Source organism: Eurosta solidaginis, chromosome 4, assembly GCF_040869045.1.
Source record: "Eurosta solidaginis isolate ZX-2024a chromosome 4, ASM4086904v1, whole genome shotgun sequence".
Taxonomy (NCBI): domain Eukaryota; kingdom Metazoa; phylum Arthropoda; class Insecta; order Diptera; family Tephritidae; genus Eurosta; species Eurosta solidaginis.
Genome location: NC_090322.1, coordinates 246,322,351 through 246,347,467, shown reverse-complemented (window position 1 = coordinate 246,347,467; position 25,117 = coordinate 246,322,351). Strand labels below are relative to the sequence as shown.

The 25,117-nt window shown below is 35.6% G+C and overlaps 1 protein-coding gene across 14 annotated transcripts in view; it reads right to left on the bottom strand.

Moving 5' to 3' along the window:
- Positions 1-25,117, bottom strand: part of sd (TEA domain transcription factor 1 homolog scalloped) — a 486,093-nt gene that overhangs the window by 444,227 nt on the left and 16,749 nt on the right. For 11 of the 14 annotated variants that reach the window (XM_067785471.1, XM_067785464.1, XM_067785465.1 and 8 more), the window contains one exon: positions 17,201-17,457. Coding sequence is in view for 13 of the 14 variants with exons in the window: in XM_067785464.1 (XP_067641565.1) it covers positions 17,201-17,234 (34 nt within the window). In the remaining variant the exon portion in view is untranslated. Of the gene's footprint in view, positions 1-17,200; positions 17,458-19,972; positions 20,250-25,117 lie in introns of all 14 variants that reach the window. The other 3 variants (XM_067785468.1, XM_067785457.1, XM_067785456.1) reach the window with 2 other exon arrangements.

Below are 25,117 nucleotides of genomic sequence, written 5' to 3'. Positions count from 1 at the left end.
TTTACTTAGTTACTGCTATAAAATTATAACTACAGATACACGTGTATAGCTTCTCATTTCCGCGTGTATATGTGAGTGACACTTCCACAGATAATTACCTACTTTTGGGAGCATCTCAGATAAGATATATGCATGTGTCTGTGAGTCTCTTCTCCGCTGCGTTTACGTACATATGTGTAGACGTAATGATTGATTCGTTTATGTAGATACAAGTGACTGCCTGCTTTATTGTTGTTGTGGCTTCATTTACTTAGCATCGGACTATTGATGTGAGTATCACTTAGTGTCACTAATATTCGTCACACTATTTTACGTCCAAGTTTTGGTTCCGGTTTCATGCTAACTTCAACTGCAAATCATGTGCGTACTCATAGGCATGACAGCGAAAGTCAAAAGCTCCTACGCGTTTCGACGTTTCGTTCCTGCTGCAGGGAGTACAGAGTTTTTATTTTAAAAAAGAAACGAATTTGTTAACAGCCGCTACAAGCCTTATGTTCCTCTCATATGGGACAATATCGAGCAGGTAGCTTTTTCCAGTATTGTCCTTAATATATCGAAAGACAAATACTCAATAATTAACATGTAAATAACAGATTATTTCATGAAGCGTAATCATTAAAAATCGATTTTCTGTTGTCCCAGTTGCGCTGGGCACTCTCCATGTACTGTCAGCGGATGTTGGCTATATAGGAATGCCTTTCCCTTGCGGGAAATAGCTTGTGTGGTATGTTAACTCTTCCAAGCCCTTTAAGTCCCGGTATGCAATTAGCATACTGCACGAATACAAAATTCTTACCACGTGCTCCATTCCGAAGTCAACCTAATGTCGTTTGAGTCTTTTGACAATAACTTTAAGACATTAAAAGGCCTGTACTGTTTCCTCAACTCTGTGACGTAGTAGTAAACAAACTTCTAGTGACGCCAGTGGCTGCCGATCTGTTAAATACGCAGATGGTCTGGTAATCTTAGTCAAATGTAAGTTTGTGGAAAAATACAGAGTTGTCCGAACACAGTCAAGATCAAGTGAGCACACCCAAGCAAAGCCCTCATACTATCTGGTAGATTTCAATATCTATAGATTTAAGTGAACAGAAAGCTGTCCTGGAAACTGAACATAGAAGACAGAGTGAGACCTCAGCGGCCTTGTATCGCTATAGCGGTGAAACGACTAGAACTAGGACCTTACGTCAGAAATCGGCAATAGTTTTGTAATGGAATTCTCTATGGGGTACTTTACTATCAGAGCAAATTACTGCGTTTCGGCAACTGGTCCCTATAAGAGCTGCAACACAACTATACAAATGCATCTGGAGCAGTGGTCCGGTCAAATGCTGAATTGCTTGACAAATGTGTCGAAGTTGGAATGGAAGTTGGATGGTTGCTTTTTTCAGCATCCCGTTGTAGTCCTTAAGTTCAAAGAACCCGATCACTGAAGTGTTTTTCAAGTTGAAATCGTTTCAGTTGAGGATGCGGCATTTGGGATGTCATCCAGTGTTTGAACGGTTAGACTAACAGTGGTGGGATCGAGTGTACCGGGATTTCGATTGCTTTCAACGCTTTTAATTTGAAGATGACCTGGATCCCGCACCATTGCAATAACGCGGGCAACTATTACGCGTTTCTCTTCGCCCAGCAACATAGATCAAAGGACGTATATCAAGTTGATCTCTAGGCCCAAAAATGTGCTTGTGAACTATACGTGGCAGGCTACGTAGAATTTTAGGGACCACTGTCAATTTGTGGTGTGATTTTGGAGAAATGAATCTCATGGCAGGTGAGGAGTGTACCGAGATTTTTAGAACCAGCGGTGGATGGCTGGCGATTTGTGAAGTTTTTGTTTATATTAAGGTTCATTAATATTTGGCGATTAGAATTACGACAGGACACTGTCCAATTCGCGTTGCTTTTCGTCCTACTGGAACCACATCGAAGAAGGCGAGCTTTAGTAAGAGAGTCGTTTTGTACTTGATCTGCAGTCTTATGTGGTACTATTTTGTTGAAACACAACGTTTTTTTAACGGATCTTCATGCAACGAGCAAACATTACGCTCTAAAGCCAGGATATGGGTCAGAATCGTGGACGGTGTTGCAAGTAGTTAAGACAGGCTCTACAGTATCCGTTGGCTTGTGGGAGCGTTGCTGGAATAAAGGAAATTACATAACACTAGTCCTAGAATTAATTTAATCGATTTTTTAGTGACGAATAATCGGTTTATTATAGAAAAGTTTTCGATTTTTTATGGATCTGTTATCAAAAAGTTATCGGTTTGATAACAAAAAGCTATCGATTAACTAGCGATATTTATCGGTTATTTATCGATGTGTTTTTGCAAAGTTATATATTTATTATTGATAGTTATTGATTATTTATCGAAAATTTATGTGTGTTAAAGTGTTATCACAAAAACATCGATAAGTTATAGATTTGTTATATAAAAATTTCGAAAACGTTTCGCAAAGTTATCGATTTCTTTAAGAATCGATCACACAGCTGCAACCTGTTCTTAAAAAAGCCGATAAGAGACCGACAGTAAGTTGAAAACAAAACGGATAATTCGACGAAAGCAGTTTGCTATCGATAATAAGCCGATAATAAAACAATAACTATCGGTTGTTACCGATAAGGAGCCGACAAAGCTTCAGCACAGCCCGAAGACACATTTATATACTTTCAAAAAGTTAATAAATATTTATAATTTAACGAAAACAAGTAAGGAAGGTTAAGTTCGGGTGTAACCGAACATTACATACTCAGTTGAGAGCTATAGTGGCAACATAAGCGAAAATAACCATGTAGGAAAATGAACCGAGGGTAAGCCTGGAATGTGTTTGTATGACATGTGTATCAAATGAAAGGTATTAAAGAGTATTTTAGGAGGGAGTGGGGCATAGTTCTATAGGTGGACGCCATTTAGGGATATCGCCATAAAGGTGGATCAGGGTTGATTCTAGAATTTGTTTGTACGATATGGGTATCAAATGAAAGGTGTTAATGAGTATTTTAAAAGGGAGTGATCCTTATTTCCACAGGTGTACGCCGTTTCGAGATATCGCCATAAAGGTGGACCAGGGGTGACCCTAGAATTTGTTTGTACGATATGGGTATCAAATGAAAAGGGTTAATGAACATTTTAAAAGGGAGTGGGCCTTAGTTCTATAGGTGGACGCCTTTCCGAGATATCGCCATAAAGGTGGAACAGGGGTGACTCTAGAATGCGTTTGTACAATATGGGTATCAAACGAAAGGTGTTAATGAGTATTTCAAAAGGGCGTGGGGTTTAGTTCTACAGGTGGACGCCTTTTCGAGATAGCGCCATAAAGGTGGACCAGGGGTGACTCTAGAATGTGTTTGTACGATATGGGTATCAAATTAAAGGTATTAATGAAGGTTTTAAAAGGGAGTGGTGGTAGTTGTATAGGTGGTCGCCTTTTCGAGATATCGCCATAAAGGTGAACCGGGGGTGACTCTAGAATGCGTTTGTACAATATGGGTATCAAACGAAAGGTATTAATAAGTATTTTAAAAGGGAGTGGGCCTTAGTTCTATAGGTGATCGCCTTTTCGAAATATTGCCATAAAGGTGGACCAGGGGTGACTCTAGAATATGTTTCTACGATATGGGTATCAAATGAAAGGTGTTAATAAGTATTTTGAAAGGACGTGCGGCTTAGTTCTATAGGTGGACGCCTTTTCGAGATATCGCCATAAAGGTGGACCAGGGGTGACTCTAGAATGTGTTTGTACGATATGGGTATCAAATTAAATGTATTAATGAGGTTTTTAAAAGGGAGTGGTGGTAGTTGTATATGTGAAGGCGTTTTCCAGATATCGACCAAAATGTGGACCAGGGGGGCACCCAGAACATCATCTGTTGGATACCGCCAATTTATTTATATATATAATAACACAAACAGTATTCCTGCCAAGATTTCAAGGGTTTTTTATTTCGCCTTGCAGAAGTTTTCATTTCATTCTACTTAATATGGTAGGTGTCACAACCATTTTATAAAGTCTTTTCTAAAGTTATATTTCGCGTCAATAAAACAATCCAATTACCTTACCATATTTCATCCCTTTTTTCGTATTTGGTATAGAATTATGGCATTTTTTCGTTTTTCGTAATTTTCGATATCAAAAAAGTGGGCGTGGTCATAGTCCGATTTCGGCCATTTTTTATACCAATATAAAGTGAGTTCAGTACGTGAACTGAGTGTAGTTAAGATATATCGATTTTTGCTCAAGTTATCGTGTTAACGGCCGAGCGGAAGGACAGACGGTCGACTGTGTATAAAAACTGGGCGTGGCTTCAACCGATTTCGCCCTTTTTCACAGGAATAAGTTATCGTCCCAAAATCTAAGCCCCTATCAAATTTCACAAGGATTGGTAAATTTTTCTTCGACTTATGGCATTAAAAGTATCCTAGACAAATTAAATGAAAAAGGGCGGAGCCACGCCCATTATGAAATTTTCTTTTATTTTTGCATTTTGTTTCACCATATCATTACTGGAGTTGAATGTTGACATAATTTACTTATATACTGTAAAGATTTTAATTTTTTGTTAAAATTTGACTTAAAAAAAAAAATTTGTTTAAAGTGGCCGTGATCGTTCTCGGATTTTGCTAATTTTTATTAAGCATACATATAGTAATAGCTGTAACGTTCCAAATTTCATCATGATATCTTCAACGACTACCAAATTACAGCTTGTAAAACTTTTAAATTACCTTCTTTTAAAAGTAGGCGGTGCCACGCCCATTGTCCAAAATTTTACTAATTTTCTATTCTGTGTCATAAGTTCAACTCACCTACCAAGTTTCATCGCTTTATTCGTCTTTGGTAATGAATTATCGCACTTTTTCGGTTTTTCGAAATTTTCGATATCGAAAAAGTGGGCGTGGTTATAGTCCGATATTGTTCATTTTAAATAGCGATCTGAGACGAGTGCTCAGGAACCTGCATACCAAATTTCATCAAGACACCTCAAAATTTACTCAAGTTATCGTGTTAATGGACAGACGGACGGACGGACATGGCTCAATCAAATTTTTTTTCGATCCTGATGATTTTTATATATGGAAGTCTATATCTATCTCGATTCCTCTATACCTGTACAACCAATCGTTATCCAATCAAAGTTAATATAATATGTGAGCTCTGCTCAACTGAGTATAAAAAGTGGACAGTGTGGATATTTAGAATTTCACATACGACACACACAAAAGTTAAGTATTTTACACGAGAGCGCATTCGAGCTCCAAATCGGCAGTTGTAGCAATTGACAGCGACGACCTCTTGACCTACTACCAGTACAGTTAATATCCATACACTCATACATAAGCAAAGGCACAAACACATTCATATCTACAACATCCCGCTGTTCGGGCAACACAAACATCGAGACAAATAAATAATCGTTAAGCCGTCGGCAGCGTTAGGGCCACAATGGCCTCATTTGCCTCCTAGCCAATCAATCGCCAGCCTTCAGCCATTAACAAGTCGTCAGTGTAAGTAGGCAAGTAAGGGCAGTCAGACAGCTAAGTAGTCGGACACTCTCGACAAGCTAGACAACCAAATGTTTAAGACTCATAGTAATGCCTTACATAATATCAACCAAATCGAAACTTACACGCCGCATTGATTGCTTGTTGTTGCTGCTTACTTATTTGTAGAACTTGTGTGGCCAGCAATGTTTTGTCTAAAGCGTCTTTGGATGCATTTTCAGCTTCTTTTCTTATATTTTCCAATAGTTCGATGTTTGACGCTTTGCTGACGTTTCACTACTTGACTGCTTGACTGAGCGCTAAATTTAATTAACTTTCTCGGGTTCTGAAAGAAAACAGCAATCCAAGATAATTGTCCATCGAGAAAATACTGTGTAAGTAAGTAAGTAGCACGTGTGCATCGGAAAGTAGGCAAATTCAAATCAATGGAGATGGTTTGGTGGCCCGCGCGCTGGTGGTGTTGAAAGATTCAACCGAAATGTGCCATCTATTCGCAAGGCTCTAAGTGTGCCTAGTCATTAAGGTAGTATTTGCTGGGCATTAAAAACTTTAATACTTTGCTTCGATTGTTTCTTGCGATTCGTTTTCTGTTTATTCAACTTTTTTTATTTTTTCAAAAGATAAGTTCTGTGTGCATTGCGACTATGCTGGCCCGCAGAATGTTCACTTTTAAGTAATTTTTGTAATATTTTTAATAACAATGTCACATTTGGAAATGGAAAGAGCATTGTAGACATGGTGCCGGTGGGCAAAGAGATTTAGCAGTTTTTGCCTACATCTACTGCATATGCGGGCTTCACCTTCAGTCCCTCTGAAAGTATTGAGATGAGGGCGTCAAGTGGGGCAGTGGACCAGTTTACTAGTGCATGGATAGCTCGACGTTGAAAAGCAAGGTTCGCGGCTTTATTTTTCAATCAAGAGCTCGATGTAAGCCGCAATTTCAATCTGTCCGATTAGGTATGCGTTGTGTGGGAAGTTATTTAGTGCTACTACCGTTAAAGATTTTAAAGTCAACTCGTATAGCCAAGCTGCAATCAAAGCTCTGAACTTGCTTGCGATTTCCTCATATTGTTAGATCATCTAAGTTCTGGGGCATAGCAATATATCAGACAATTCTACTGAGGAGCACTTAGCTTGGTTGAAGTTCCTCTACTTACCATAGTGCGACTTTGTACATATAGACATGCAAAAATCTAAGCGAACGCTTCTCCTTGTTTTTTTCTCGTGTAGCGTTAAAGAGACTGCCAAAAATAATGGAGATTATAATCAAAGAAGATGGTTTCTTGCCGGATATTGATCTGGTATGCTTCTGAAACTTCAACCATTCTCGCCGGAAATGGATAGCAGGCGATCTGCCGAAGTATACTAAGGCTCATTTAGCTTCAGTCTTTGAGTTTTTGACGGGTCGGTATTCCATTGAAAGTATATGCGGTACCAAAATTGCAGAAGTTCGAGCCACTTCATGGTTGGCTGTATCGTCTTTTCGAGAAATAATAGAAATGAGTTGGGCCTATGTTTACTCGGATTTAAGTAGAATTTATTAAAGTTCGAGTTCATTCATACCGGGGCAGCCCCAACTCAACCTAACCTAACTTAAACACAAGTCAAAAATCACGTCGGAATCACTTCAGGCTGACTGAATTAGTATTTCAGTACTATTTAAAGAATTACTTCTACACTGTTCTAGGCACATCTCGGGATTGTATTTGGGATTGTTTTCCGCATAAATGTTGGCACATTTCAGAGTCTTGGTAAAATTCCGGTCCGATCCCGAAAACAACCGCGAAGTGATCCCTCAAGTTTATCTCCAAATATTTTGGTGTAATAGCTCCGCAATGGTCGCAACAGCATACTATTAGACCCAAAGTGCCATCTTAAATTATTTTAAAGAACCCAACCAAATCCCGAACTATTTGCGAAATTTTTAGAATTCAACAGTCAGTAAATTTTTCTGCGGATTGAATGAGCAATGTTCTGTCCTGGAAACACATTACATTTAGGCGATCTAGTGTTTGGAAGACCAAACCGAGATAATTACATGAGATGCCTCAAAACTAAATTGCTAAGTCGGCAGTGGCACCTACTCCGAATATCAAAAGCTTTCCTAAAGTATAAGTATAAGTTGTTGAGCCATTGCAGCGTTTTTGGGCTAAAATAATATCCCAGGGGGAAAACATGAGGAAGTCACTGTCTAAAAATCTTACATCCATATCGATTTACTTTCACAGTCAAGCTGCAATCTAAGCTTTCCTAGCACTTATACTGCATCAAAGGTGGCAATCGAATAAAAACAGTTGTTATAGGAACTGGCTCAGCACTGCAGCATAGAAATGTTGTGGGCTCCAGGTGACGACGGTGTACCCCTGTAACTGCGCTACCGGTGGCTAGCGAGTGAGACCACTGAACAGGTTGTTTTAAAGTAGTTGAGAAATGTTATAGCGCACTTGTTGGTTGGGTCTAATTTGACTGAGAAATTTAATGCAAGATCTATGTGAAGCATCCAGCAAACTAATTTTTTATACTTCTTGCGCATCTTAAAAAGGAATCAACTTAGCCCATATCGGGGGTAAAGCAATTGACTCAGTTGTACCTTTTTGCTACGGTTGGAATGAGCAGCCACGAAAACCTAACTTAACGCACTCTGCGTTCTGTTGGATTAACTTTATTAAGGGGACTAAGATAGTCTCTAGTGTAATTTAGTGATATTACGTAAACACTATCAGCTAATTTTTCGAAGCTTGTTGCGACAGTGAACGAATGAGAGGACCACTAAACCTTTCAGTAGCTCGTTGTTTTTTTCTAATTTTATTTTGTTTTCTTTGTCCCTGCAAGAAAACGGATCTAAGTATGAATTTCTTATTTCGAGGAGCCGTATGGCTCTTAATTTATACCTCGAAGTTACCCAAGCTCCTGAGAACGCTACCTTCGTTGTATATAAATGTACATATGTGTGAGCGCATCGGCTGAAATGGAACGATCCTCTACTTCACTGTGGATTTTTCTAGCGCTTCCTCAGCCAGCGAATTAAACCTCCCAACTCACTTCAGATGGCTTATCTTCGAGATAATACATGTCTCATTCCTGCTAGCGAGCACTATAAAAATTTCGAAACCAATTTTCGAAGATCTAAGATTTTTAACATAAGAAAATGTTTCATGATTTATTTGTTAATTTGACAAATTTAAGACAAATGACAAAGGTACATGAAATGATGGGTGTGCATACATTAGACTGAGTCTGTTTTCTATAGAAAATAAAAAAAATCGCAAATGACCGCACTATTTGAAATTTATCTTGAGAGGTTCCGTATAAATTTTCTAAGGTTTTTTTTTTTTTACTTTAACTTGGCATACGATTTTTAAAATACGTTCCGGAAAATAACATAATTAAGGTACTAGTCGCGTGAACGATGTGATATGCATACGTTCAACAACCGGTTAGTAAACAGGATTCGCTAAATATGTAAATATGAGTAAATATGAAGAAACAATAAAAAAATAACTTCAGCTATATTTTCGAGGTCCTCTTAATTTAAACTTCTAATTTTCGGGTGGTATCTAGCTAATTATGTTTTCGACTCAGTCTAATATTGCATATGTTTTCGACTCAATCTAATATTACATACATTTGTAAAACGGCTTATGCTGTTTTCAACAATTATTGCTACGAGAATCCAACAACAAAATGTTTTGTGTAAAAATAATTCAGAGAAACCAAATTCATGTATTGGAAATCATTTTCTTGTTTTCCAGTTTTAATTTACAACGTCTATAGGTATATGCCTTATTATGTCTAATAGCATTAGATGGTATCAAAATAAAAATATGAAATACGTTGCAAACTAAATACAAATTTCTTTCGAAATTAAAAATGAATAAATGAAAATCCAGGTCCCTTAATAATAATTTTCTCTGTATTTGTCGTTGTGCCATCAAATCCTTTCGAAAATGGTTTCGAAATAAAAACTTCTGGTCACTTTACTCCTTTCGAAAAAAAGAAAATCTGTTACCCGATCAGCCTTTTGCTGCGGATTTCGTGTTGTTGTGGTTGTTGTTGTTGCTGCTGTTGTTGTTGTAGCGATAGGGGCACTCTCCGAAGGCCTTGTGGAGTGTTATCGATGTTGATGGTCCTTTGCCGAATGCAGATCCGATACGTTCCGGTACCAAGCCCGACCACCTCAGGAACGATTTGGTATTACCACATGCGACCTTCTAGGTCATCCTGCCCTCCCGCTCCTTAGATCGATGAGGAGTTCGGGGTCGCCAGAGCTTCGGCTGTTAATGAAACAGGATTCGCCACGGATAGGTGAGGTTGGCAATTGGGTTGGAGAAGCCATATATTGCGCTGGCAAGCCCTTGAAAGGCTGCGCTACACAACCCCTCGCGCCATCGATTTTTCGATAGGATTAGGAAAATTATTTTTTTGGGTATGCGTAGTGGAACTTTTTTTCCTGAGCCCAAATCCTAGCAAAAAATCGATGGCGAGATATCGGTTAATAAATCTACCCAGTCTAATGTGCATTCATATATCCATGCAACTGTATATGATCACCACAAAATTTTCAATTAGAACACAAGAAAAGAAATATTTTCAGGGTAATCACTAAATATAAATAACTCAAAGGTGCATAGAATGTGGGCGTACAAAAATAAACAAATATGTATGTACATATGAATGTATATCTGCATCTGTATGTATGTATGTGCATCCATGTATGTGCTCAAGTTGCACGCGAAATTAACCAAAAAGGTGAGAAGAAATAAGGAAGAAAGATGATGTTTGAGCAGTAAAATGACACAAAGCAAAAAAAAATCACAACCAAAATTCACGTCAAAGGCAGCAAATTCATCATTTTTGTCAAAATATATAACAACAAAGGTAACAAGAATAAATGACGCGACACGCTCGTAATATAGAAAAGTTTTGCCAAAAAAAAAAAAAAACAAAAAAAAAAAAATTGCTCAAAAAGCGAGCTATTAAGACATTTGTGCCGGCCGCTGGCGGAGACACGCAGTTGAATTAAATTTTTTTGTATGTATAACATACATACATACACATAGACACATTAGGACTGCATGTGGGATGAATAAATTTATTTGTATTTTATATACGTTTGACCGTGGTGTAGCGCAGAGGAGGTCCATTTAGTGGCAATCGTAAATATTAAGAAAAAGGTGTGAGCCCACGGAACAAATGTGCTCGCATGCATCTAAATAAGATTGCTTATACGCAGATAAGGGGCATTCCATGGCAACTCATACTAACGCTGGACTTTGCATTATCGATTTCGATCGAATTATACACTTCGAAACAGGTTGCTATGATTTTTTCCACCAGTTGGAAAGGAGGACTTCTCAGAATCTTTGGGACTAAAAAAATGATTTGTTTTTTTGTTATTTAAAAAAAAAAACAAGGCTTTTTTATTGTTTTTTTTTTTTTTTTTTTTTTTTGAATAAGTGAAAATGGCACACCTTTAAATCAAAAATAAAAATAAAATTTTTTTTATTAAATTTTCTTTAATAACTTGGTAAAATTCGTTTGGCTCCTGAATTTTTTTGAAAGTAAATGTTTTTGATAATCTTTCTAAAAAAACATATACACATAATTAGTCTTAATAACGTTTATTGCAAAAAGCGAAGGCTACAGATCGAAAATCGACTCTGATGATGGCACAACGCCGAAACCGGTTTGTCTCGAAACCAAGTTTGACAAGGTATGACGGAAAATCGTTCCAATATACGCCAGCTACAGATAAGGTTTATATGATTTTTCCAAAAATTTTCCCATCAATTGCAAATTCAGAAATTTCGAGATTTAGGAAAAAAAATATTTTTTAATAATTTGTTTCTTCCAAAAAAAAAATTATTTTTATCTTTAATAACTCGGTAAAATTTGTCTCAGTACTGGCCACAAGCTTAGTATATATTTTTTATACAGTTTTAGAGAAAATCATACAAACAATTTTTCTTTATAATATTTATTTTACTATTTTTAACTTTTAAAATAAAAAATAAAACATAATATTTTTAATAATTTTTTCATTATTTTTTTTTAGAAAATTCATCAAAAAACAGATTGACATGTTATAGATACCCTTCAGAAAAGTTATTTAAGATATGAATTTTTAAAAAAAAAAAATTGAATTTCTTTTTCATTTAATTTGGCTTAATCAATGCGTGATTAAATTGGCCGACTTGAGGTATTATTTTTTTGGTAAATTAATTGGCCTTCTGAAAAAAAATCGGATAAAAATTGCACAAATATTTTTTTTTTTTTTAAATTTTATTGTTAAAATCGAGGGATGCAAAAAAAACTCATAAAAACCATAAAACAAACAAAATTTTGACATCTTTTTGTATTATGCAGAAAAGCTTGCAATGATTTTTTTTTGTAATTTTTTCCCGCCAATTCATAGATATGAATTGACAATTTTTTTTATTTTTTTTTAAGTATCTTTAATAACTTGGTCCTGGTATTTTTGTTCCTAAATATATATATATATATATATAATATATATATATATATATATATATTTTATACAGGTTTTGAAAAACATTAAAAAATTATTGTTTTTTATAAATTTGATTTTACTATTTTTAACTTTTAAAGTTTAATAAAAACATAGCGTTATTTATAATATATGATGTTTTTATACCCTTCGAAAAAGTGTTTCATGTTTTTTTTTTTTCAATCTGTTTCCAAAAAAAGATAAGAGAAGAATAAATAATTCTCGAATTTGTTTTTTATTAAATTTGGTTTAATCGGTATGTGGTTGACCTTTTTTTTTTGTGGAAATTAATTGGTGTTTTGAAAAAAAATGCACAAATGTTTAAATCGATGAATGCAAAACAATTTGCAATAAAAAAAACTATAAAATTTTAAATAGAAAATATCTGCTTAATTTTTTTAAAAACCTCATAAAAAGACAATAAAGTTAACAAAATTTTTAGATACCTCTGTATTATTAAGTTTTCAATGATTTCTTGTAAATTTTTTTGCTGCCAATTGAGAGAAATGAATTTTAAAAAATTTGTTGTATTTGTTTTAATAATTAAAAAAAAATCTGTATACTGTTTTTGATCTGTTTTCCTGTTTTTAGTTTCCCAAAAAATTATTTAACCGAAAAAAATCCAAGGATACTTACAATCTTAAAATCAATGTTTTAATTAAGAAGCAAAAAGTTTTAAATCAAATCATCTTCTACTGTTTTGCGTTCGTTTTTTTTAACAAAAATTATCTTGCCAAAATCTAATTATGCTAAAAGTCATTGTTTTGACTTCCTTTAAAAAAAATCGAATTTTTAGTCAAATACTTTTGCCGTTTTTTTTATTTTGTAAATATGTTTAGACTTTTTTATAAAACAAATTTTTAATCCATAATTTTTTGAAAAAGTTTAGAATATTGTTTTTTAGAAAATTTCATTAAAAATAAATAAATTTCAAGAATACCAAAATCAAACAATTTTATTAAACAACGTGATCAAAACAAAAAAGTCATTAGAGAAATCCCAAAATTTTTTAAAATGCCGGAAAAAGTAGCTTTAAAAACAAATATGAACTTTTTCGATGGCTACAAAAAAATGTAAACATTCTTATCTCCTGATGCAAGTTGAATTGGAAAGTATGCATCGAAGAGCGGGTATGGAAGGCCTGCATCGCCTTCTATGCCTGCAAATCAATGTTTGGTAAGAAATGGGGACTCAAGCCAAGCATGGTACTTTGGATGTCCGATGCGGTGGTGCGACCGGTGCTTACCTATGATTCTATAGTCTGGTGGGAAGCTCTAAGTAAGAGCTACAATCTCACCAGCCTGCAAAACGTCCAATTGGTGCCATAGCGGCCGGACGCACTTGCCCCACAGCTGCTTTAGACCTTATTTAGCACCTGCTTCAGATCGACTTGCATATACTTTGTACATCGTCACAAACCACACTGAGACTCAGGTAGTCTGGGTGTTGGGAGGATACTCAGAAAGGGCATAGTAGTATCATAAAGAAACTTCCGGATGGTACATGTAGTACCGAGACAGATTACTACCCTCGAAAACTGAAGTTTGAGTACGGTTGTAATACGGCCATTCCAAGCAGGAACGAGTGGAAGAGAAACCCGGGCATAAGGGTCGACGACATCCAAATCTACACCGGCGGCTCCAAGATGGAATCGGGAGTGGGGGCCGGAGTCTTCTCTGAGTCCCTAGATTTGTCTGCATCATTCAGACTCCCATCGCACTGCAGCGTGTTTCAAGCAGAAATCCTCGCGGTTTGGCAAGCCTGCAAATCACTGGAGGGGTAGCCTGTCGGATAGCCAAGCAGCGATAAAGGCGCTTTCCTCGCCACACATTAACTCAAAATTAGTGTGGGCTTATAAGCGACTCATATCACAGTTATCCACCAATCTAGAACTACGCGTTATCTGGGTCCCGGGTCATAGGGGATAGAGGGTAACGAGAAGGCCGACGAGCGAGCACGGAAATAACCAGTGTCGAAATAGGCATACCCTTAGCAGTAGCCAAGGGGAATATTCAAAGCTTTTACTTGAAGAAAGCACAAACAAAGTGGAATAACATCACTACCTGTGCAATATTAAAATCCATTTGGCCAAACTATGATGGAAAGAGGACGAGAAGTCTTCTGAACAAATCCAGGGCTAACACACGCAAACTGATAGCAGTCTGCACCGGTCATTGGGCAGTAGGTACGCATGCGGAAAAGATGGGCATTCCGTATAACGACTACTGCAGAAGCTACAAAGATCCAAATTCCAGGGAGTAAGTAGCACACTTTTTGTGTAAATGCCCGGCTCTAGCCAGAGCCCGGCTAAGGTTCCTTGGAACCCCGTTTCTAAAAGACCTCAGAGGGTTATCTGTGATAGCAATCCCGAATATTCTTAATTTTATCAACAACTCTGGCTGGTTGTAATATATTGACCGTAACATTCCGTAGGGTTTTAGACGAGTTACATGGCATCAAAACGCCTTTAAATAGCTACTTCGGCGACCAGGGTCGCAGCCATTTCACCTACCTAACTACCTATCTCCTGATTGGCTGAAAGGAAATAATAACAAAAAAACATAGAAACCTTTCACGAAATATTGTTAATATTTCAGCGAAATTAGCGATGCATAACTCTTTATAAGCATAATTTGACACGGAATGCCCCATAAATATACATTTTTATATATTTTTCAAATTTATGCAGCACACATGCACATTATTCTTGTACCTTTTTTCTTAAAACATAAAACATAAACAAAACTTGCCGGTTTTTATTTTTTAAACTATTTTTCTTTTTTTGTAAGAGTTGTACCAAAAAGGCGCCAATATAGCGTAATGTGTTCTATGAGTGGTGTTAGCAAAAGCGTCCAGTTCAAATATATAGCGGAAGGCGCACATTCAAATGTATTTAAGTTCAAACTTTGTTTCTTGATTTTTTTATTCTTTAAAGAAATGATGCAATTTTCTCGTAATTTATTAAAAAAAAAAACTGTTTTTGTGCTTTGCTTACCTTCACGAGTGCTCTTTGAAAGCAGGAAAAATTAGGGCAATAATTTGTATAAATATTTACTTAATTTTTTATTTAAAATACACGGTGCGATGGGTACTATGTAAAGTAAATTTATGTAGTATGTGAAGAGGTAACACATACATGCCCATGTGATCCGATCCGGCCGGTTCCGACAAATGTCTAATCGGGCACCTATGTATATCCGCTCACCAAATTTTATCAAGATATCGCAAAAATTGAGGGACTAGTTTGCATACAAACAGACACACTGACAGACGTACATGGCTAAATCAACTCAGTTCTTCGTCCTGATCATTTCGGTATACTTATTGGTGGGTCTATCTATTTTCCTTTGAGGACTTACAATTTTGAGATTCGTGACGAAGTTGATATAACATTTCATTTTCATGAAAGGTATAACAAATACTAAGGAACTATTCAATTCAATACTTATTTGGCAATTGTAAATTGTTTGCCTCCAATTTCTACTGCTAATATTTTTCATAAGTTTATAAAGAAACGACGTAGCTAATGGCTGTCTTCCGTCCGAAAGGCGCTGCGAATAGCTTCGGCTTAACGCACGATCTCGGCTGAAGCTGTCCTGGTCGTTGCGGGAACCATTCCGATATATTTTCTCGCCGAGGAAAGAAAAGCCATATACGACAACAGATCGCTATCGAGTAGAGCTGCTGTTGTCAAGCAGGCGTGAGAAGAATCGATTCGACGCTGGCAAGAACTGTGGAGCAACAGCATTGTAGGAGAGTGGACTAGAGAACTAATCCCTGAACTGAATCCATGGTTGAAACGACCACACGGAGAGGTAGACTGACCCAGTTTCTAACCGCACATGGTTACTTCCGAAAATACCTGCAGAGAATGGGCAAGGTTGGTAACGCGAGCTGCCTGTACTGTGGAAAAATAAACAATGTACGCCACACCTTCTTCGAATGCGGGCACTTCTCCCATCAGCGAAGGAAGGTAGAAGAGGTACTTAGCCTCCTATCCCCGGGCAGTGTCATCAATAACATGACCTGCCGAAGAGACAGATGGGATACGGTCACCACATATATGAGGCATATACTTATCAGTAAACGAGAAGACTGATGCCTAGCCCATTAGCGTGAGAGTAGCCATGGAGCTCACGTAGTGCGCACACGTACCCGAAGTAATGATAAACGCCAGGTACGGTTATTTGCTGCCGTACGAGGTTAGGTTTTAGTGGGTAGCCCTCCTTGGAAGGAGAGTCTCGCAGTGAGGCTTAATATCCCGGTCAGTGTATACAGCATTTCCTCCTTCCACGTCACACTCACAAAGGCAAAAAAGCTAATGGAATTCAATTCGATTTGGGAGCAAGGAGGCGGCAGTTGTTAACAATTTTGTCAACTGAGCTAACCTTTTGTGATTGAATCAGAGTTTTGAGTATAGAAAATGCAAAGTTTTTCCAAATATATATTGATGTTGCGAGTAGAAAACTTCTAAAATAAAACAATTTTCGACCATTTTCCTTGGTTTCTAGCCAGTGTAAATAAGGTACCTTAGCTGATATTAGAGAAAAATTGTAAGTATACAAACGGCGATGGTTACTAGGACATGTTTCTGAATTTCACTTCTTCATCAGCTAGCTTTTCGGGAGCTGAGCATTGAACTCGAATCTCCAACATTCATATCAGTGCAAAGACAGATGAATGTCCCGTTGTTCGCTGTACAGTTGCTCTAAGGGTTACCTTTTTTCTATTTCTTTTGATCACCATGTATAGTGACTCTTAGAGACCAATTGTACAGCGAACAACGGGACATTCATATTGCTGAGCAGCTAAAGGCATCTGCCTTTGCACTGATATGAATGTTGGAGATTCGAGTTCAATGCTCAGCTCCCGAAAAGCTAGCTGATGAAGAAGTGAAATTCAGAAACATGTTCTAGTAACCATCGCCGTTTGTAAGCTTACAATTTTTCTCTACTATCAATAACAAAAACCATTGTATAAAGCAATATGAGCAAAGCTCGCTAATTAAACACAAGGTACCTTAATTTTTTTCGTATTCGGGAGGAGGATGAAAAAGTTCTGCAAATTTCGTATATATTAACAATTTTCCGGAACTGGAAAAATTGTAAAACTTGAAAAATGTATACATAAAATCGTATGGTGTTTTTCAATATTTTATTTAAATTTGTTATTATTTTTGTACACTTACGTTTATAAAGAAATTTCGAGTAATCACAATCCATGATGCTGCTCTGCCTGCTGTATGTGTTGTTGTTGTAATAAGGAAAGGATGATATTGTCACACTCACTTCTATGATTATTTTCAACGAACAATTTTGAGTTTATATATAATTTTTTTTTTTTTCTTTATTAAGAAAATGTGAAAATTTCTATTTTGTTGTAGTTTTTGCACTTAAAAAACATTTTCATGCCACTTTTTACAATCATTTTAGTTTACTCTAATACCTGTTGCAAAAAAAAATTTAATCTTACAAGTTGTGTGGGTTTTAAAAACAGGGATCGATATATTTTATATATATATTAACTACTCCTTCTATATATATTAACTGCTTCTTCTGAAATGTTCACATTTTTTTCATATATATACGTTCAATTTTTTTTTGTAGATTTTTATAGCTTGCACGCTTTTTTCCCTTAAAATTTCAAAAAAAAAAAACAATTGAAACATAATTTCAAAAAAAAATTTTTTTTTTGTAAAAAAATTAAATGTTTGTTTTTCACTTGCTTCAATTTTTAAATTGTTTTTTGTTGGGTTGCGAGTTTTTAGGCCATAAATATGTATAATGCAAAAAATAGGCGTTTCGACGGTATCGCGCCTTCTTCAAGGAGATCTATTTTAATTGGTCAAAACTATAAAACTAATAACTACAAAATATTACTCCTACTCGTCACTCAAACTTACAATCAATAAAAAACTGTTAAAAAAAATTTACTAAAATTTCAAATTTTAGCTTGCCGAAACCGACGGCTTTTTGCTTTGCCTTATGGCTGATGGAAATCTGGTACTTTTTAATAGAATAAATTTTCAGAAAATTTCCTTTTGATTTTTTGCCAGCTGTTAGTTTCAAATCGGTTTTAATTGAATTGAAAAGTTAGAGAAGCACTAATAATTCACTATCCGACGGCAGTTCACGGTTTAGAAGCGGCTGGCGCATTCGTTGCAAATACCAGCCCATCAACACCAGGTACTCCAGCGGCAATCGGACCGCACACACGACAAAGCCTAAATTCTTTAAGGCATGTCCACGCGTCTCTTTACCCCAGAGTGACCTATGCCTATTACACCAACCTCTTGCCTTCAAATTGCCTGTTTCCTTAGACTCCCGTTAGAGGATTTTGATGATAGGTTGTGAGTGGTCGCACCCATTGAATAAACGTAGTATGCTGGCCTTTCATACAAAAGGTCCTGGGTTTAGGTTAGGGTACAAATTACATGAAAAATAAAGTTACAAATGTTTTTATAAGCAAGGTCAGCCTTCGTCTGTGGTTTGGACAGTCTTACGAGTGTAGTTTTCTTCCATTAAGAGGAAAAAAGTTAAATTAGTATGTCTAAAGCTCAACGGTCCTCAAGCTAAGAAAATAACCAGAATTTGGAGAGATATCTACAAGTGAGCTGCTGGCTTTGAAATAGATGCAGTAGCCCCACTTAGTGCTCAGGCTCTGCAAACATCAAGCGTGCTGGAGTAGCTGAAGCTCTTCCTCTCTCTTTCATCTCCAACAGTACAACATAAAAAAGAGAAACTATTGACAATTACACTGAAAGAAAAATACTGGTAAAATCATCCGAAATACGGGTCAATTCAATCGAAATTTCTGTCAATTTTTATCCATCGCAACAAAATGTTGAATCAACTGCGCACAAATCGTTGATTCGTAATTGACCGTTTTAGTAGTAAAAATGAACAAAAAAAGTAGTTGCGACAGCTTTGTACGAAAGTACCTATGTTGGGGCATTTGCAAGACAGATGAGTTTTCAGTGTGATCTTTTCATGGCAGAAATACACTCGGAGTGTTTGCCGGACAGTGCCGAGGTGCGACACCGCTTAGATAATTTTCTTCTAATTGAAAAACCTTATTTCTAAAATTTTTATGTTGCTTTGCCTGGGGTGTGAACCCTGGGTCTTTGGAGTGGTAGGCGGAGCACGCTACCATCACACCACGGCGACCGCCATAAACATACATAAATATATGCATACATATAGTACACAGCCTACATAAGTACAAAGTAGAGAGCGCAGTGAGCGTAAAATTCTCTTGGAAATTTGCTCATGTATTGACTGTTGTTCGCTGTTGAAATGACCAGAGAGATCAGTTGTGTTAACAAAAAAAAACATTTAGATTGATTAGGAATCTGTCAATTTTACAGAATTTTGTTAACTTAAGAACGACAATTTCTCTTCTGTTGAAATGACTAAACTAATTTGTTCGCTTGACAAAGAACTCGGTCGAATTAACCATAATTCGATCAATTTCACCGAATCTCCGTTAAGTCAAGAACAACAGAACCGGTTTGTTGATTTTACTAGCACCATTTCTTTCAGTGTAGATGACACAAATCTTGCGATTGTTATTAGCAACCAATCTGGAGATGAGCCAGCCTTCTAAGAGGCGGCTAAAAGCTAGAGATGGAACCAGTTTGATTTCAACTCATTTTGAATAAACTGTGATGAAGTAATCTTAACTATGCAATTGTGCCATCATTTTTAATAGTAAAAGTATCTATTAAATGTTAGGTGACAAGTCTTTGAAACAGAGAGATAACAATTAAGCCAGGAATAGTAAAATTCGTTCATTTTAAGCTACACTTTTGCAGTATGCCAATGTGGCGCTAGTTTATCATGCTTTCTATAATCAACTAGCGCGCAACTGGGTATAAAATAACCTTTTCAAACAAAAAAAAATTGGGCCAAAACAGAATAATTTTATTTCTTTTACTCGGTGGTTACTGCGAATTACTCACCCATTCCAAAACATACATATGTATGTATGTATTTATGTTTATTTATTTATCTTCACCGCCTATCGGTCGCAGCTTTTATCGGGCTCTTTGTCATCACTATCATCACCGCAAATCAGTAACAACAGGTTATTTTCTATTTGTTGTTGTGTTGTTTATATTTTCATATCTAACGCAACTCGACTCTTATCGCTTTTAGCGCTGCATCTCTGGTCTTTTGACGTTTTGGCGTTCACTGTTGTCAGACTGTGCGTCAATGAGCTTCGGCAATGCGACATATCTGTCAACATACGTACATACACATACATGTGCATATGAGGCATTCTATGTCATGACATATTCTACTGATGGATTTTATATCACGGATTTTCCTGAAATTTGCAAATTTTTTGTAAACTTTGAAAAAAAATTCTATAACTTTTTTTTTTAATTTTCCGAAAATTTTGGATTTTTTCGAAGAACTTTTTGTTGAATTTATTGGAAAAATTAAACAAAAAATAATTTATTAAGAGTTTAACTTATTCCTTTTTATATACAATTTGAAGGAAAGTTAAAACATTGACTTTAAATTTGTTTATATTCCTAAATTATTATTTATTTTAATTCCCAAAATATTAGATCTGAATAATGAATTGTAAGCCCAATTTCATAGTAAATAAATGAATAAGTTTTTTTTTATCATTTTTTTAATAATTTTTTCTAAATCGGGAGATTTCAGAATATACCGATTTACTAGAAAAAAATTTAAATATTTTGGAGTTTTATTTTCATTCTTCGAAGAACTTATCAAAAAAAAAAAATATTTAAAAAATATATTATCAAAAAAAATCCCAAAATTTTCCCAACCACATATATTTCGATTGACCGGAATAAAATGATAAAGTATTCAAAATTCATAAAAAATGTATAGTTTTTTTTAAATATCTAGCCTTTTTCATATACCGGTTGGTTGCAAGAAAAGACTTCAAAACTCCAATTTCGTAAAACTCCCATTTGTAAGGCATTTTTGAGAAAATTCAACAACAAAAATTTGGAAAAAAAATATTCCAAAAAACAGAAATTTTTTAAATTCAAGTCCCTTCATTGAATACAAGAACCCGCTGAAAATTTTCCAAAGTTTTTAAGAAAACTCAACACAAACTCTCTGCGATATGATGCAGGTGGAATTAAGAAGGGTCGAAGCATGAACCGTTGATAATGGTCTGGGCGTGAACCCAAATAAAACGGAGCTAGAGCTGGTGTTTCCCTGAGAGGGTACAGTGGGTGAATCACCCTGATTGGCCCACTAACAGCATTGAGATCTACACAGATGGATCTAAGCTGGATAATAGGGTCGGAGGGGGTGTCTATTCGGAACGATTGGAGATACAAAGATCGTTTCGCCTTCCGGATCACTGTAGCGTATTTCAGGCAGAGCTTGCGACCATACAAGACGCTGTGGTCTGCCTTAGGGAGAAGGCAGTCTCTCAGAAGCACATTTATATTTTCTCAGACAGTCAAGCAGCACTGAAAGCCCTTGACTCTGTCACAGCTAATTCTGAAACTGTAGTAGGCTGTCGCAGATCACTTAACGTGATGGCTGAACAGTTTACTCTGCATCTGGTATGGGTTCCGGGACATAAGGGTATACCAGGTAATGAGATGGCGGATGAGCTTGCAAGAAAGGGTACCTCCATTCCACTTTCGCCATCCTGGAAGAGGTTGGGCATGCCGCTCTCCACCTGCAAGCTCAAGATAAAGGAGGCTCTACTGATGGAAGCGGAAGCCAGGTGGAAGCATCATGATAAATGCCACACGGCAAAACTCACATGGCTGGAATGGAATGAGAAGAGATCGCGAGAGCTTCTCACCCTCCGTAAGAGGGAGCTTTCCTTAGTTGTAGGTCTTCTCACGGGTCATGTTTGTATTGGACCGCATGCGAAAAGGATTGGCGCTCAATTTAATGATTATTGTAGAAGCTGCGGCAACGAAGAAGAGCCTGAAACTGTTATAAATCTACTCTGTGAATGTCCAGCGCTCGGTAGAAGAAGGCAACGTTTTATGGGCAAAATGTTTCTCGTAGATCTGACTGATATAGCTGAGGTCAATACACGACGCTTAGTTAGCTCATAAACTCAGCGAAGTGGTATGATTAGGAGAGTATGAACAAATCCGTGTGGTTTAATGGGCCTATAAAGGCCTAAGTGTGCCGCTCCAATGTGGGCGGAAGCCACTTGAACCTAACCTAACATAGCCTATGAAAACTCAAAAAAAAAAAAATTGAAAAATGAAAAATTAATTGAAAAAAATTTCACAATTTTCCTGATTATATGGCATAAAACACTAAGAAATTCAAAAAAAAAAAAAAAAACAAAATAATGCCTAACATTATCGTATTAGGATTTTTTAAAATATTAATAAATATAAAACTTAAAATATATGTATATGGGGTATTCCATCCCATTTCGACCAATTTTGAACCCGACCCCTTTAGAATTGGCTGAAAGTTTTTCTTCTTTTTCTAGCTTACGAAAAACGTTTTTCAGAATTTTTTCAAATTTTTTCATCCAACTCAAAAAAAGTTATGAATTTAAAAAAAAACACCGTTTTTGTTTTCAAAATGCTATAACTTTTTCAAAAATTGACCGTTTGGGATTTTTTTTTTTTAATTTGTTTTTAAATGTACTTTTCGGAAAAAATAAAAAAATTTTTTAAGTTTTTTTTTTTAATTTTCCAGTTTTCCAGATTTTTCGAATTTCGCCATCTTTTTTTTTTTTTTATAAAAAACTTCAATCAATTCTGCAATCATCCCCACTAATCCCGGAGTAGGCCGATTTTTTTTTTTTATTTTTTTTTATTTAATTGAAAAAAAATTTTCAAAAATAAAAATTTTTTTTATCAGTTTTATTTATATAACAAAAAAATGTAAGAAAATGATTTTTAAGTATTCTTTTCTTTATATATTATGGTAATCTACGATTAAAATAACCAGCATTAATGACTGACACAGTAAACATGTAAGTTTTCTAAAAATAATGTAACATATATGAAGAAAAGAATACTTAAAAATCATTTTCTTACATTTTTTTGTTATATAAATAAAATTGATAAAAAAAAAATTTTTATTTTTGAAAATATTTTTCAAAAAAATAAAAAAAAATATAAAAAAAAATCGGCCCACTCCGGGATTAGTGGGGATGATTGCAGAATTGATTGAAGTTTTTTATGAGAAAAAAAATAAATGGCGAAATTCAAAAAATCTCGAAAAACTGGAAAACTCAAAAATTAAAAAAAAAACTTTAAAAATTTGTTTGTATTTTTCCCGAAAAGTACATTTAAAAACAAATAGCATTTTGAAAACAAAAACGGTGTTTTTTTTTAAATTCATAACTTTTTTTGAGTTGGATGAAAAAATTTGAAAAAATTCTGAAAAACGTCTTTCGTAAGCTAGAAAAAGTCAATTCTAAAGGGGTCGGGTTCAAAATGGGTCGAAATGGGATGGAATACCCCATATACAAATTTTGAAATCTGTTTTTAACTTTTTATTTTTCAATATACCTACATACTTATAAAATTTATATTTGCAATCGAATTTTTGTAAAATTAATGAAAAACAAGGGTGTCTAAGTTCGGGTATAACAGAACATTATATACTCAGCGTGAGTTTCAATTGTACAATTCATTTCAGATAAACTACTTTTTTCGAATTTTGTTACAAGACATTTATTTGTGTAATGCTTGATCGGAATAGGGGCGTGGGGGGCGGCCATTATAAACAATGTTTCCCAATTTCCTCATACAATAAACCTTGTAAGTAAAATATCATTGATACAAAACTATTTTTCGCTAGGATATAGCATATTATTCTAGTATACGACCGTTTTAAACAATCTTTTATATATAAATTGGGCGTGGTCCTTAACCGATCCCGTCCATTTTTACTAAAAGTATTTCCTGCTATAAGGAAAATATGTGCACCCAATCTTATTACGATCCGTTAATTTTTCTTCGAGCTATTGCTTGGTCAAAAAAGGGCGGTGCCACGCCCATTTTCAAAAAAACTAATTTTTTGCTTTTTCTTGTTACAATTCCACTTGGGAAATTAAATACCATTGATATAAAGCTCTTTTTTCCAAGGATATATCTTATTTTATTCATTCACGACCCATTAAAAAATTGTTTATTTAAAAGTGGGCATGGTTGTTAACCAATTTTGGTTATCTTCACTCAGTCCATATAATTTTGCAAGGAGAGCGTCTCTGAAAAAAATTAAATGTAATATCTTTTAACGGCTTGTTAAACTTCCAAATTTTCTTCTTCTAAATGTGGGTGGTGCCACGAATTTACATTTTGCGTCATAAAAGCAATCAACCCACCAAATTTCATTAGCTTAGCGGTAATCATTTTTGAATTATCTTATTTTTCCATTTTTCTAACTTTTCGATATCGAAAAATTGGGCGTGGTTATCGTCCGATTTCGCTCATTTTTAATACCAATCGGTTCTGGGTCCAGATAAGCCCGCTCAAGTTATCGTGTTATTTCGATACTGATGATTTTGATATACGGAAGTCCATACCTGTGTTGATTCCTTTATACCTGTACAACCTACCGTTATACAATCAAAGTTTATATATTCTGGGTGCAAAGCACGCAGAATATAACAATTATTGAACAAGGAAATTATAACTTTTTCAAATATATATATATTTTTGGATTTCCCGAGGGCTGAACTTAAAAATAATGATAATACCTTCTTCAAGAAGTACAAGTTTCAGAAAAATCGATGACCTAAAATTCACCGGTACGATAAATTGACATGGAATGCCCCATATATATTTAGTTGGCGCTTATCTCGCCCACAACTTAGTATGACAGACGTCGCATTCAATTATGACAAAAGTCAGCGCCGAACACAATTGTCATAAAATATTTTTCATACAGACAGACAAACCAACTAACAAACATACATACATTTGTGATTTGTATGTCGCCAGCTAATAATTATGTATGTATGTTTGCATAAATGTTCAACGCCTCACGGTGGGGTATTTGATCAATCTAGCTGGCCAAAATTAAAACAGCAGTTATTTCTGTTCAAAAAGTTGTTGTCTCACTTCATTGTTATGAAAAGAAATATTTTACAGTAAATTCACAGTGTTCCGCGCAGA